Source organism: Rattus norvegicus, chromosome 17 (genome assembly GCF_036323735.1).
Source record: "Rattus norvegicus strain BN/NHsdMcwi chromosome 17, GRCr8, whole genome shotgun sequence".
Lineage (NCBI taxonomy): Eukaryota > Metazoa > Chordata > Mammalia > Rodentia > Muridae > Rattus > Rattus norvegicus.
This window is the reverse complement of record NC_086035.1, coordinates 89,895,250-89,911,014: the sequence shown is the minus strand read 5'-3', so window position 1 is coordinate 89,911,014 and position 15,765 is coordinate 89,895,250. Positions and strand designations below refer to the sequence as shown.

General features: G+C 41.1%; 1 protein-coding gene across 3 annotated transcripts in view; it reads right to left on the bottom strand.

The window, feature by feature from the left end:
- Positions 1-15,765, bottom strand: part of Apbb1ip (amyloid beta precursor protein binding family B member 1 interacting protein) — a 91,626-nt gene that overhangs the window by 30,085 nt on the left and 45,776 nt on the right. For 2 of the 3 annotated variants that reach the window (XM_039095818.2, NM_001100577.1), the window contains 4 exons: positions 13,973-14,271; positions 11,384-11,461; positions 2,299-2,458; positions 733-854 (listed from right to left, as the gene is read on the bottom strand). In XM_039095818.2, coding sequence (XP_038951746.1) covers positions 733-854; positions 2,299-2,458; positions 11,384-11,461; positions 13,973-14,271 — 659 coding nt within the window. The remainder of the gene's footprint in view (positions 1-732; positions 855-2,298; positions 2,459-11,383; positions 11,462-13,972; positions 14,272-15,765) is intronic. The other variant, XM_039095819.2, reaches the window with a different exon arrangement.

The window sequence follows — 15,765 nt, the reverse complement described above, 5'->3', positions numbered from 1 at the left end:
TTGTGTCAATTGCCTAAGGAAATCTCAATACATTTTACATTCCCAGGTGCTCCTGAAACAGTGCGGTTGGGACCCTGTGAAAGACAGGATGCATGGGGTGGTTTATGTAAGCTCCCCATGCAGAGAGAAGGAATGGGCTGAGGCTGCATCAGCAGAGTGGATGGGTATCTCAGTCAGAGTTCACACCATTCTAAATCTATCCATGTATATTTCCTGGCCTTTACTTTACCTTTTCCATAAAATATAGCTCTGCCATGGAAAAGGTAAAGAGAAACGAAGTACTTTTTCTTTCACAAACTCTGGCCCAAACTGTAAATAAATCTTCCTCTCTTCATCATAACTTTTAAAACTATGGTGGCGGGTTATGAATCTCATACCTCCTTGTACTGCTCACTTTCATTATTACAGTGTCAATAGGCAATAAATATGCACTCAATAGAAAAAAATTAACAGTCTATAGTACATCAAAGCACACTGGGTTAATAGAGTCTAATAAAAATTCAGACTCAAGAGGAGGGTTAGACAATAGCAAACAGATATGCTTTGAATTTTGAATGAAAAAAATAGAGAAAAAAGAGTTTTCTTTTTAAATCTTTTAAGTATTTCCAAGTTTGTATTTATTTGAAAGCAACACCCTTGTGAGATTTCCTGAGATTATGGTTTGGTCAGTACACAGGTGACAAAAAACTTCTTCCTTCGTAACATCATTTAATGAAATGTGGGCCATCTTACCTGAGGGTTTTTAAACACAGCATATTTTTCCTCTTTCTCCAAAAACAGTACTCTGTTCTCTGTGTCTCTTGTCCAGTCTGATAAGACTTCAACAACATTTTCATGGTCTTCGAAAATTCTCTCTGATGAAATAAAAGATATTTCAGATGAGAGTCTATTACTGAGGTAAGCACACAAGCTCACAAGGTTTCTAAGGACTGGCAGCCCTTACTTACTGGGGTTTGAATTTATTCAGCCAAAGGCATATGCTCTGAAAAAGGGGTAGGTATCTGAAGTTGAGGGAGCTGGGTGCTACGTTAACGACCCATAAAGGTTACTGGGGCTCTCCTCAGGTCCTATCTTCCTTCTCACACGGCACAGTTCCAGGCCCCTGTGCATGTTGTCCCCAATCTACTATTTCCTTGCCAGACCTGGCCCCATGTCTCTGCACTGCCTGCTGTACAGAGGCAGGAGAACTGGGGAACTTCAGTGCCTGCCCTGTGAACAACAGCGTGCCATTCCCACTATTTTTAATCTGTCAGGTTTTAAATTTATTTCACATAAAAGTATGATAAATGTTGAAGTTTCAGTATTTTGGGCCATAGTTAGTTATCCTACTTTTTAATTGTTAGCGTTTGTCTTTCCTTTGAAAACATTCTTAGCAGAGGTAAATATTGTGGGATGACAGACGAGGATGTAGTCTCTGACTGTGAAACTCCTAAGCTATGGCTCTAAGACTCTAAGGACAATCGGTGAGCACCTGAGCCAAGCTGGACAGGAAAGGAAGTCATTCCTTCTCTGCTTTCTCACTCAGAATTGCAGGGAACATCAAGGCTTCTGCTTGTTCTGTTGTCTCTTGGTTTTTGACTTAGTTTTGAGATAGAGTATCCCTATGTAGCCCAGATTAGCCTGGGACTCATCCTCCTCCTGTCTCAGCCTCTCCAGGGGTGGGGTTACCAGCATGTGCCACCATGCCTGGTTAAGGAACAGTTTTAATGTGGACCATTTCCTATAGAAAAGATTGCCCTAAAGCCTCAAAAGCAGGTAATCCTGAATTTCATACAGCCCTCTTGGGAGACAGCGTTGCCCTGAGGATGAGTGGAACAGAGCAGAGAATTTATTAAATGGCTGAAAGGATAAAAAGAAAGAAAAGCCATCAACTTATTTCACTGCCCTTTGCTCCCTTGGGCTGAGAAATTGTGGATCAGTCAAGTTTGGACAGTGGAGGGAGAAGTTAGCATAGCTTTAAGGTCTGGCAGTCACATTATGCTTCAAGGAAGCAATCTTTAAAGGAATATTAGCTACAGACCCAGGGTCTGATGAGCTTCCTAAGCATGTAGCAGGATGAACCACATTGCCCCTTTCTTTCCCTTTTGGAGCAAGATGACAGTAATGAACTCTATATCACCCAAAGCCTGGCTACCCTCTACCCACCGAGGGTCTGCCACAAACAAACAAGGATTTATTTCAGATGAGGGCAGAGACACATGTCATTCCTTGAGACATTGACACAAAAGATCGAAACAGTCTAAAACCCATATAAAACGGGCTTTTGAAGTGCAACCCGGATGTGGGGAGGAGACTTACCGATTTGCAATTCGGGATATATTTCATAAAGGCACCAGTCCACATTGCAGTCGCAGTGGGTTTTTTCAAAAAGATTGTCGAGAACATCCCGAGCCAACTGTCGCTCATCCACCATCAGTGACTTGGTACTGTTGTCACCCATGTGCACCTTAACTACAAGCTGAAGAGGAAGCCACAGAACAGTCAGTTAGTTTCGGCAACTGGGGCAGTCTGTGAAGCTGAAGGTGTCAGCGTTGCTATTGTTCCATCGCTGAACATTAGGAATCCATCCTGTGGTTATCTCGATAGGCTGTGGTTACTGTAGCTCACGGGGCTCACAGTCGGGTGACACTGCTGACTTTTCTTCACCAGTAGTAGTGGCATGATTGTTATGGGTGGTAACCAACCACTTTCCGATTGGATTTAAAAATCAGCTCCATAGGACAGAACCAATGCTTGGTACTGTAAACTGGACCAAGACCCCAAGCCTGAAGGGATGGTGGGCCCCAGGAAAACCTACTTCTATTATTTTAATAAATGGATGTAGCATTAAACTGCTTTCTAAAATTGTATCTTTTTATCCATAGATTAATGCAGCTCTTGACTCTCATCGGTGGATCATAACTCAGTTGGTCAAAGTACATTGAATAAGTGACTCTGAGTGCTTAGCATTATATATATTGTACATGTTCATTTACAATATTTATAGACATCTATATAACACCCAGCCTTGTGAAGCTTGAGGAAGGGGAGGTGAAAAGGTTGTGAGAGCCAAGTATTGAGGACAACTGCTGTAAAAGATCTTTTGGACATGACAGGGTTGCTGTACGTGTGAACTGACAGCTGCAGTTGCTTGCAGAAAACTTGTTCAGGATCAGGACAAAGTTCTAGCATGGGACAGGCGTTCATGAAGTCCTACCCTTACCTAAGAAGCTATTATCAGCTGATGATACTTGGGAGGGGAAGAGTCGGTTTCTTCAGGGATATGGTCCCTGGTAGGTTGTCCATTCTTCAATGGATGGGCCTGTGTATACATGCATACCGGCAGCACTGGCTGGATTCAGTGAGTTGTGAAAAAGGGGACATGAAGTTGGGATGGGATATGGTAGAGGACCTTGGAAGGGATGTAGATGGGATTATGGGGGTTAATATGACCAAATTACTTTGTATATTTGCCTGAAACTCTCAAAGACCAAATAGAAATATGGTTAAAAAGTAGAATGCATCCTCAAACCTCACTGTGAACTCTTTATATATCAGAAAAACACAGGAGGACAAACAGATTCGCAAAACACAAACCAGACAATAAACAAAGCCCTTGGCCCAGTTTCAAGGTGCTGATTTCTGGTGGGGAGACAGTAAACAAACAGAACCGAAGAAGCACTCACTTCTCATTTTCCCAACATCCTTCCGTTTTTTGTTCTCATTTTATTTTTAGGGCTAGCAGCATTTCTCAATGAAAAGATCTTCTTGTATCTTTACAACTGAAGTCCTATTGTTAAGGGAAATTTTAGGCTATGGCAGCCTCTATAAGCTAGGCTTTGCCATTGTCCCCAGTGTACCAATTAAAGCGAAGAGCAGAAAAAAAAAAAGATTTATTAAGTAAGGCCATACTGGGAAGAAAAAGAAATAAAGGGGTTCAGAGGCCCCCAAGTCATTGTTTAGGGTGTTGGTAAGAGGTTTGCATAATTAAACAGTCCTGGCTAAGACATAGCCTTGCCCATCATTGACTTGTTGTTGCTTTGACTCCTGTCCAACCTATAAGATATCTCATAAAGTGTATAAAGTCTCATAACTGTATAAAGTCTCTACCTGAGGAAGGTTCTTCCTCTGGTTGTAACCATTTACTGACAACTTGAGACAGGCTAGAATTACCTGAAAAAAGATTCTTAATTGAGTAATTGTCATTATCAGGTTGACTTATCTGTAAGGGACTTTCTTAATTGTTAATTGATACAGGTTAGCCCAGCCCACGGTGGGTGGCATCATTCTTTAGGGAGACAGTACTAGACTGTGTAAAATACTAACTGAACATGAATACACTGGTGAGTTAGCCAATGAGTGAGCTAGCAAGCAGCATTTTTTTCCCCATAGTTCCTGGCTCCAGGTTCCTGCGTTCAATTCTAACCTGACTTCTCTCAAAGATCTTTCCTGATCTTGATGTAAAGTCAAATAAACCCTTCCCTTCCCAAGTTGCTTTTGGTCAGAGTTTTAAACTCTTCTGCATGGGGTTATTGGTGAAATTTTAATTCTTTAAGGTTAATTATATTTCAATAGTCTGATGGTATAGGGAGGGGGGCAAATGTCACTTTAGACTGGTCTGCCATGATGACTTCATTCTCTCTAGCTTGACTAGAGTTGGGACTTTTTTGTTTTTTGTTTTTTTTTGTGGTGGGCATACATTCTGTTCTTTGCTGAGAATTATGGAAGTAGAATAGTTACATTCCTGGGAAACACTTTGAAAGCATTATTTATGATAAAGAAAAATCATGACATTTGACCACACTTCATTTATGCTTAGAGGAGCTTTAGAAAGGAAAGCATGCTATGTTTTCCTTTCATTTTTACACAGAGGGAGACGTTGTTAAACCACATAGTTTCATAATGATGGAAGAGGCTTCCTTTTGGCACAAACAGCAAACTAAGTTTAATCCGTATGTATTTATGAATGTCCATAATTGTAGAGTTTAGAAACATTAAGTGAATGAATAGGAAGAAATCACACTCATGGTTCTTCACAGTTTCTACCACATTTGCAAGCTGCAGAGGGGTTCTGTGCCAACGTGGAATAGCACCACCTCCCCATGATGCTATGTAATTCATCACGTGATTTTCCATGGAATAGCACCACCTCCCCATGATGCTATGTGATTCGTCACGTGATTTTCCATGGAATAGCACCACCTCCCCATGATGCTATGTGATTCATCACGTGATTTTCCATGGAATAGCACCACCTCCCCATGATGCTATGTGATTCGTCACGTGATTTTCTATGGAATAGCACCACCTCCCCATGATGCTATGTGATTCGTCACGTGATTTTCTATGGAATAGCACCACCTCCCCATGATGCTATGTAATTCATCACGTGATTTTCTATGGAATAGCACCACCTCCCCATGATGCTATGTGATTCATCACGTGATTTTCTATGGAATAGCACCACCTCCCCATGATGCTATGTGATTCATCACGTGATTTTCCATGGAATAGCACCACCTCCCCATGATGCTATGTGATTCGTCACGTGATTTTCCATGGAATAGCACCACCTCCCATGATGCTATGTGATTCATCACGTGATTTTCCATGGAATAGCACCACCTCCCCATGATGCTATGTGATTCATCACGTGATTTTCCATGGAATAGCACCACCTCCCCATGATGCTATGTGATTCATCACGTGATTTTCCATGGAATAGCACCACCTCCCCATGATGCTATGTGATTCATCACGTGATTTTCCATGGAATAGCACCACCTCCCCATGATGCTATGTGATTCATCACGTGATTTTCCATGGAATAGCACCACCTCCCCATGATGCTATGTGATTCATCACGTGATTTTCCATGGAATAGCACCACCTCCCCATGATGCTATGTGATTCATCACGTGATTTTCCATGGAATAGCACCACCTCACCATGATGCTATGTGATTCATCACGTGATTTTCCATGGAATAGCACCACCTCACCATGATGCTATGTGATTCATCACGTGATTTTCCATGGAATAGCACCACCTCCCCATGATGCTATGTGATTCATCACGTGATTTTCTATGGAATAGCACCACCTCCCCATGATGCTATGTGATTCATCACGTGATTTTCCATGGAATAGCACCACCTCCCCATGATGCTATGTGATTCATCACGTGATTTTCCATGGAATAGCACCACCTCCCCATGATGCTATGTGATTCATCACGTGATTTTCTATGGAATAGCACCACCTCCCCATGATGCTATGTGATTCATCACGTGATTTTCTATGGAATAGCACCACCTCCCCATGATGCTATGTGATTCATCACGTGATTTTCTATGGAATAGCACCACCTCACCATGATGCTATGTGATTCATCACGTGATTTTCTATGGGACCACATGCCTTGGTAATGAAACCTCATTTTTATTTGCAAGTTATTATCGCTTCTCGGCCTTTTGGCTAAGATCAAGTGTATTTGCAAGTTATTAAATGGGAAGTACTTTAGCCTTAAATCATGCAAATTACATTTTTGGACTTCTATAATAAGATTTACAAATGGAATTGTTCTTTGGTAACGGAGCTTTAGAATAAATTAAACTAACAAATTAGTCAGAGTGTGTTTCCGGCTTCCAAAGCTTGCCGCCAAAGCTTTGTACATCATTTGTAGTTCAAAATAATGTCAGTATTCTGCCAGATCCTTAAGAGCTCATACTTCTAATCGGGGGGGAAACCCTTGTGTTTTTATGAGACTGGGTCTCCTAGTGTAACTCAAGCTGCCCTTGAACTTGGGTTTAAGTTTGGGTTAAGAGTGATCTTCCTACTTAGCCTTCTTCCTCTAACTCATTTTCATGGTTCAGAACACTCAAAGTAATTTGAAATGTAAGTAAAGAAATATATCTAATAAAAAAACCACTCGAAGTTATTTTCCTCAACTTCAGAGCACTTCAATTATTTACTTAATGTGCTGTGTCACACACAGGGCCATGTCTTAGGAAATACAGTTGGAGAGTCAGGAACCCTCCTTCCTTCTCTACTGCTGAGTGCTCTGTTCTGGATCTCCCATGGATCCGAGCAGATCGTACCCCCATATTTACTGCCATAAGTCACTGTAACTAAAAGGAGTAAAGCTTTCTTGTTTCTGGTAGATGGCTGGGAGATGCTGAAAGGCCCCATGGTCTCCACAGGCCAGCCACATCAAGCCTACTTCGTCTGCTCCTTGTCCCACTGTCTCCTGAAAGAGACACGCCTCTTTTAATTTCTTTTCTAAAATCACACAATTGTGGTCCTCAGTTATAAATAGTCTGGTGATTTAAAAGTGTGTAATTATGACTTTTTAAAACTTACTCCTTCTCCCTCCATCCCTTCTTCCCTCTCTTGAGGGGATAAGGATCAAGCTCAGGCCCTTGCGCATGATTGAAAAACATCCTACCACTGAGGATATCCCAAGTCCTTGGGGTTTTATGGGACAGGGTTTCCTAGTGTGATCAGGCTTCTCTTGATCCTCCTGTTGCAGCCTCTCAGTATATCCACACGTGTCACTCATTTGTACCTTAAGCCAACACATGCTCATCTGTGCTAGAACAATCTAGAACAAGTCCTCCCACTGTCATTCTCTACTATAATTTATGTTCCTTGGGAGCGTGTATGGTGGTTCTACCATGGAAGCATAGCCACTTGTATGCTCTTGATAGAGCAACTGTCCTTATTTTAAGGAACATAGTCTCTCTGACCCAAATGCAGCCACCTGGGAGAGTCACACATGGGACACTTAAGAAGGAACAGGACACCCACCTAGTCCAGGTCAGCCAACACTGTCACAGATCACTTGCGCATCCCTACAATTCATTTTCCATGAATCTGCCAGTACAGATTTTTAAAACCATTCATTAGTCTCCTATTTTCCAAATTAGAGCTCCCCAAAAGCTTAAGACATAGTCCAAACTCACTCTGCTACCTATGAGCTCATATGGCTCCCACAGGCCACTATAACATCAATTCCTTCCTTTCCTTTTACTCAGTAGCTCAATGAACTGTGGTCAACAGTCGTTTATTCTGTTCCATCTCGTCAAGCTAAGGGTTACTTGAGCATAAGATGTGCATTGCTTCATCAACGTTCACTTCTGTTTGGGGATCCCCTTTACTACTGCCTTGTGTATCTAGCTGCTTCCTGCTGCTGAGGACTTTGCTCAAGAACTACCTTCCCAGGGAGTCTTCATTATTGCCAATGAATGTGAGCAGTGGCTCCGGCACTACCTAGCAATACTTTTGGTTTCCTTTTTTTTTTTTCCTTTTCTGGCTCATGCATCTGGATTTTAAAAGATAATGATGGTGGTGGTGGTGGTAGTGGTGGTGTTGGTGTTGGTGTTGGTGATGGTGACAGTGATATTAATAATAATGATGATGATGATAATGATAATAATAATAATAATAGAAGGTCTTGCTGTGTAGTCCTAGCTGGGTCTGGACTTGGGGTTGTAGTCTAGGGTAGCTTTGAATCTGTAGTCCTCCTGCCTCTGGATTCTAAGTGCCAGGATAAGAGGCTTGAGACACCATACTGGACCTGGTTTAATTTTCTTCCCTGTATTTGGCTCGAATTTAGCTCAAAATGAGAAATGATCTCACTGGACTTGCTTGCCATTGTGCACACCGGTAACTCCTCTATAGCATTGAAAGGAAAAAGTTTAAAGTTGCCCCCTAGACAAAAGTTGAAGCCAAAAGCGGGCCCTGGAACTGCCTGTTCCAGAAACTAGCTGATCACAGAAAGAGTAATTGCACCAGCTGGTTCAGCCACTTTGTTCCAGAAACTAGCTAACCATAACAGCAGCTGACCATAATAGCAGCTGACCATAGTAGCAGGAACTGGTTAACCATAAAGTTAGATTAAAATCTTAAAGAACAATCATGAGAAACAGGAGGTTCTTCCTTATGATTCGGTAACAATCATGAGAAACAGGAGGTTCTTCCTTGGGATTCGGTATGGTTTTTCATTTAAATACCCCTTCTTCCAACCATTCAAGGTGGAACTCCTCTACCCCTGCTCGGGATACGAGTCTTGACCCCAGTGCACTGGTTTCTGTCATCCCTATCAATAAACTTGTTGATTGCATCAAGATTGGTCTCTCGTGAGTTCTTGGGGGGTCAGGTCATCCTGAGACTTGAGTGAGGGTCTCCCCACTTCGGGGGTCTTTCAGCATCAGGCTGCAATGTTAAAGAGATAAAGCCTCTAGAGGGTTTCCATGGAGACTCAGAGTGAATATAGGTAATGAATTAGTGGCTAGTGCATTAGGTGATGATAAATCACTGAGGAGAATTTTAGGGAGTAATGTGTACAGTTATGGGGACACTCTCACTTAAAAGGTGATTGAATACATAAAGGAAAGACAGGGAAAAGTCCAGTGAGAATCTGGGCAAGAGTGGAAGGGACAGGTAGGTACAAAGGTGCCATAACAAGGACTTATTTGAAGGACAGTTACAAGGACAGGTAGTTACAGTAAGGTAAATGTAGAAAGACAGCAGGGAGGGAGAAAGGAATGGAGAGAGGGAGGGATGGAGGGATGGAGAGAGGGAGGGATGGAGGGATGGATAGAACTGAGGCAAGGGAGATAATGGCAGCCACATCACACAGAGATAGGAGGGAGGGCACTGCAAGGGGTCTGGGTTCACTGTACAAGATGGGCAGCCCCTGGGGGGCGCTCTTAGATAATGGAGACATGAGCGGAGAAGGCAAACTGGTATTCCAGTGGAAAGGGTGATCTCAGACAACAGCATGGCAATTCTTCCCTCCTGACCTGAGTGGTGCAGGATATATGTAGTTATGGCTGGAGCTGGTCATGACAGGCTCACGTGTTTCAGCATTCATCTCTCTCTGCTTCCAGACAGCAGGCGCCCCTTGACCACAGAACCTTATGCTCCTGCTCTTACAGCCTCTGACTATCTTGCTTCCATGTCTTTCCTGCTATCCTGGACTACAAGCTCAAATGGAGAGCCAAAGTCAACTCTTCCTCTCTAGGACTCCTACTGCTGGGCATTTGTCACAGCAACGAGGAAAGTAACTAGTCCAGTTCATTATCTGAGGTGCTTGTCACGGTGAGGAAGAGCTAACACATGCATGCAGAGAACAAGAAATTGATTGACATTTGCAATGAATGGAACCAGCTCTATCTGGAAAACATCTTCGCATATGAGCCTTGAAAGTCTGGATTTGGGGTTAGCCAAGGGATATTTACTGAATTGTTCACCATATATACAACTTCTTCATTCAAGAATTGATGTGACAAAGACAATTCACCTTAGTGAGAGAGGACGGATGCTTCAGTTGAAATAAGATGCAGACTGAATACTTGTCTCATTAACTAAACAAATTAACTAGCATCTTAATAGTAGATATAGTGTTCTGTCAGGTTAGATACAGGTAGAATACAACACATACGTTCCTCAAACACCCTATGCTCTACAAAAATGTTCAAGAAAATTATAGGCTAACTGATAAGAAGGGTTTGGAACAGATCACTCAAAGCTTACACAAATTAAAAACCAGATTAAACAACAGAGCCAATGTTTGATTCATGGGGAGACAACTAGATAAGCTTAAGGTCTAGAGGCTGCCCAAGGGGCATAAAATTCACACACACAAAAACCTGCGCACAAGTGAGGTCAAGGGATGCTGAGGTCTGACCCAATTAAAGCATGCCCAGAGAGTGTACCACCTGCTATAAGCAGACAGCTATGGAAGACCCCAGAGAGCATCCCTCAGGGAATGGAGTCCAGGATGAACTATTTTAAATTCTCAAAATGGAAATGAGAAGGCCCTTGCCTAGGTAGTAGCAAAACCAAAGACCTTTTTCTTTCTTGTTAAAGGGAATTTCTACTCCCACTCTCCTGGTTCATGGGAAAAAGTATGTGTAAATCAACAAAAAGTCACATGTGAGGTAATCAAATGCCTTCCCTTTTGGACACTCTTGCTCTCACTGTGGGGAGCTCTTTGCCATGGAGCAGCGAAAGCCCTTACAAGAAATGGATGGAGGCAGGTTCCTTACCTAGAAATCACAAACTAGCTAAATGATGTTAAAATGGTGTCATTTCACTGTGTGGAGAATTTTAAAAAAATATTATTTGGAAAGTGCTACTTGAGTTTTCTTTCTTTCTTTCTTTTTTTTTTTTTTTTTTTATGATGTGGACCTCAGACTCCCAATGTTGTGGTCAACATGGATGTTGAGTTTTCTTTCAATGACAATGTTAGAGCTAAGGTCTTGTACATGCTAAGCAGATAACCTACAACTGACCTGTATTCCCAGAGGCACGTGAACATGTTATTTTACTGTTTACCAGTAACTATAATATGACATCATTAATTTAACTACTCTATGCAGATGTGTTTGATAGCTTACCTTCTTAACCTTGGCTTCCTTCAACTTTTCCAGTGCCAACTTAATCTTATCAGCCTTTGCTAGGGCTTCTTCTTCCTCCTGTAAAACAGCAAGACAGCATCCAATAAATTACACCAGTATGAAACGGTGTGCTGGTGCTAGGACCTAGTCCATTTAGAGTAACAAAATAACCAAATTTCACACCCTCCATTTTCAGAATGTAAGTAACACCTCTGGCTAAAATATTCCACTTGAATATGTAGAGAGCAACTGCTGTGGATAGCCTTGAGGATTCAAAAAGATGAGACTATGACTTCAACAACTGTCTCATATTCTTAGAACATGCTATTCTGCGCTCAGCTCATAGAACAGGGGGCTGTGTTAGTGTGAATGAAGCAATATCCCTCAAGAATTGAACTTTGTCCCTAGCTGGTGGTGCTGTTTGGGGAAGTAATAGATTTTCGGATGTGGAACCTTGCTGGAGGAAGTACATTGGTCGAAGTGGGCTTTGTATGACCTTGTCCCACTCCCAGTTGGCTTTCTGCTTCTATCCTGTGACTAGAATGTGATCAGTTAGCTTCCTGCTCTGGTAGCCTTCTGTTGGGTCTCCCCCAACATGATAGGATTTCTCTATAGGACTATAAGCTAAAATAAACCCATAAACTGCTTTGGTTGTAGTATTTTATCACAGCAGCAGAGAAGTAAGTAATGTGGACACTGACCTACAGACTCTGTTAAGGCATCCACCCTACGGGAGGTGAGCACTTCCTAAGACTGTACCAATCCTCAGACTATGGGATCTACTTAGAGGACAGGCTTTTATTAGAAGCTTCACAGGGTCCTTAACAGCCTATGTTTTAGTTTGGAAAGCCCAAGCTTAACCTTATAAATCACAAAACGTTTAAAGCAAAACAAAATAAACAAACAAAATAAAATAAATGAAATGCCCCACCAGTGAACACATAGGAGCATCAGCAAAGAGTGTGAGATATTCTTATGCATCTAAATACCACTGACTTTTAATGGCTCTTCTACCAATCTATTTGTCTGTCTGTCTATCCACCTACCTATGTATGTATGTATGTATGTATGTATGTATGTATGTATGTATGTATGTATGTATGTTTGTATCTATCTATCTATCTATCTATCTATCTATCTATCTATCTATCTATCTATCTATCTATCTATGTATCTATCTATGTATCTATCTATCTATGTACATATGTATGTATATATGTATGTATGTATGTATGTATGTATCTATCTATCTATCTATCTATCTATCTATCTATCTATCTATCTATCTTCTGTTTATTTATACTGATAAGGATTTGAATTGTTTATTTATACTGATAAGGAAACAAAGTGTTCCAGGTACATCTCCACCGTTTAAAAGTAGAATTATCTCTTTACAAATCACTGGTTTCTGAAGTAATTTTGAGTGCCACAGCTTTAGGAACCTTGAAAGTGAGGAACTTAGTAAGTCTCTACCTGCACATTCAACTTTGTCTTTACTTTCAAGGAATTCATGACCCCTCCACCCCTGAGCGGCCTCTGCTTTGTCTTAATCAAGGTAGCAATGAGTGTGGTAATGTGTGGATTTAACATGTGATTTACATTTACAATTGTAGGCATTCCCAGGACCATTACGATGATTTGAATGATACCAACCACCATCTTTCAGCACAATGGGAACCCACAGGACACTGAGCTGGATTCTCACTTGGAAATATTTTTAAGGGGCCCATTTAAGAAAAAGTCTTCAAAGTGTTTTTACTCTTTTTTTGAAAGACATGTAATTAACATGCCAAATGATGACAATGTAGTTATTTTACAAAGCTTAACAATTTATAAATACCAAACATTTATTATCTGTTTTTGCCCTCCCCAATGAAGGAATTCCAAAGATACATGGTCTCTGCCCTATTGAAAAGAGTGGCCAGAGGCCATAATTCAATTTAGCTCAAATTAAAACTATTATTTTCTATATTCTGGACTAAGAACAGGGACAATGAAACACATAAATCAATTTCTTAATTCATGCAAAGTTAATGAAACATGTCCTCTGAAGTTTGAATATTATTAAGGAATATGCACATGAAAATGTTACTTTTACCCAAGCTATGATAAATACTATATTTAGTCTTAATGTGTTCTTCATACGCATTTGCTACACTTTAGATATCCTCATCAAAACACATGTTGAAGTTTAATTCCCTTGTGGAGGATTAAAAAGTAAGACCCAGTGGTACTTTTAAAAATCAAGAGGGCTATGAGCAGAAAGTCCTCTCTAAAAACTGGGAAGCTGCCAGAACCATTCTTTCATATTCCCCAACCTTCAGAATTCTGAGCTAAATAGACCTTTTTTCTTTTATACATTACATGCCTGTGGTATTCAGTTACAGCGACGGAAAACAGATTAAGACAACACTGCTCCTGAAGCCTCTCTGGATTTGAAATAAACACACAATCCTCTTTTTTTTTTTTCTTCCTCAGTACCTCAGAGGTCTAGGCATACAAATGTAATTGTCCCTTCAAGGAAAGTCCAAGGTGATGGGTAGTAAGTGAATAGCAATGGTGCTGCCATCTTGGCTCCTGTGGACTTACTTTAGAGAGAGGTTTAGGAGGAGGAGGAGGTGGAGGGGGTAGAAGGTCTAGCATGGGATCTGCTGGTGGAGGTGGTAAAGCTTCCTCGTAGTCGCTAACATCAAAAGCAGCAGCATTTGCTCCATAACCTCTTGGGGCTGTACCCTGGCCATCTGAGGCCTCCAGAAGTGCTGAGTGACCTTGATTCTGAGAGGACTCTTTCTGAGCCTGGATGGTTCTCTGTTCGGCTTCACTTATATCTGCTACCAGATCTGCCATGAGGGCATCTAAATCTTGGTCTTCCAGTGCATTTAAGGACTCTAAAAGGAAAAATAGCATCAATATTTGAAAACCAACCAACTATTTGTATCGGGTGTTTTAAAAAAGAGCGATATGTACATAGGTGGGATTCTTTATTTAAATTTTTATGATACAGTAATAAAGGTGAAAGTATTTTTATGCAGTGGCACACATGCACATATCGGGACTCCTGGAAGGATACACTCAGTGCTTAGTGCGAGTAAGTTCCTAACAAGAAGAAAAGGGGAAATGTGCTCTACCCTGGAGTGTTTCCAGCTACAGAGGCACATGAACGGATGCCTACGTAGGGACTCTTGAATATTTTGGTGAAAGAGCCTTGGTCTTTGGAAGAGTAGAGGAGGAGGAAAGTGGAAGTGGGTGGGAGGGGAGTTGTCCCACTGGTAGTAGCTGGGTTTCACCCACCTTTAGGAAGTGCAGAGCAAACCTCTGTAAGCCCTCCAGATAACCACAGGGAACCTTAATCCTTCAGTGCAGGATTAATGCAGCAAAAGTATAAGAGAAAACAACACAGCGAAGGTATAAGAGAAAATAAAAAGGAGACTAAGTAGTAAAGATTTTATGAAGGCAGGGAGCTGGGAGAGCTTTCATAAGAAAGAGTGAACACAGCTTTTTAGGACAATGGAAAAGGAGGAGAGCTCTTTCAGGTCTCGGCCAACTATGAGGTAAGGTCACATGCAGACTCAGCAAGCTGACTAGAGTGCAGGGGGTGGAGGGGGTGGTGTTGGTGGGTAGCATCAGCAGAGCCGTGCTGGAAATCAGGCATTTACCTCATGATGATGCAGTGAAGAAGAATAGACCCTGTGAATGATGACCCCGAATGAGGAAGTGGGATTGTCAGAAACGGAGTCTGGTAAACAGCAGAGAGCACTGTGAGTCGGCTCCTTGCTGGACAACATCGGTGCCATGTAGCACAGAGCTTCAGAATAACAGTTCTGGCATAGGATTCATTCCAAGGTTTGACCATCAAATGCGTGAAGCAGGTTTTTTTTTAAATCATTTTTGCATAAAAATATTATTTTAAAATTATTTAGAGATATGACCAAAAACTGAAACTTGTTCATAATTTCCTAACATGGCCAGTCACAACTGTTAACAAAAAACCTTTTAATAAACATTAATATAAATTATTATAGCTATATTATATATAGTTATAAGCACTTTCGTGATAAAATTCCTATAGTGATATTCCTATTACTGTCTACAGAAAAGTTCATTTTATATTAAAATGTTCTTTAATATTTTATTAATCTGTCAAAGAGCCCAAAATTTATTGCTATAGGTTAAATGTGTCAATATTGATTAATTATTTTATTAGTCAATGTAAAATTACATACTGAAGAATTGGGAATGAGAAATGGATTCTATTCTTTTTTTTTTTTTTCTTTTCTTTTTTTCGGAGCTGGGGACCAAACCCAGGGCCTTGCGCTTGCTAGGCAAGCGCTCTACCACTGAGCTAAATCCCCAACCCCAATGGATTCTATTCTTAAGTCTGT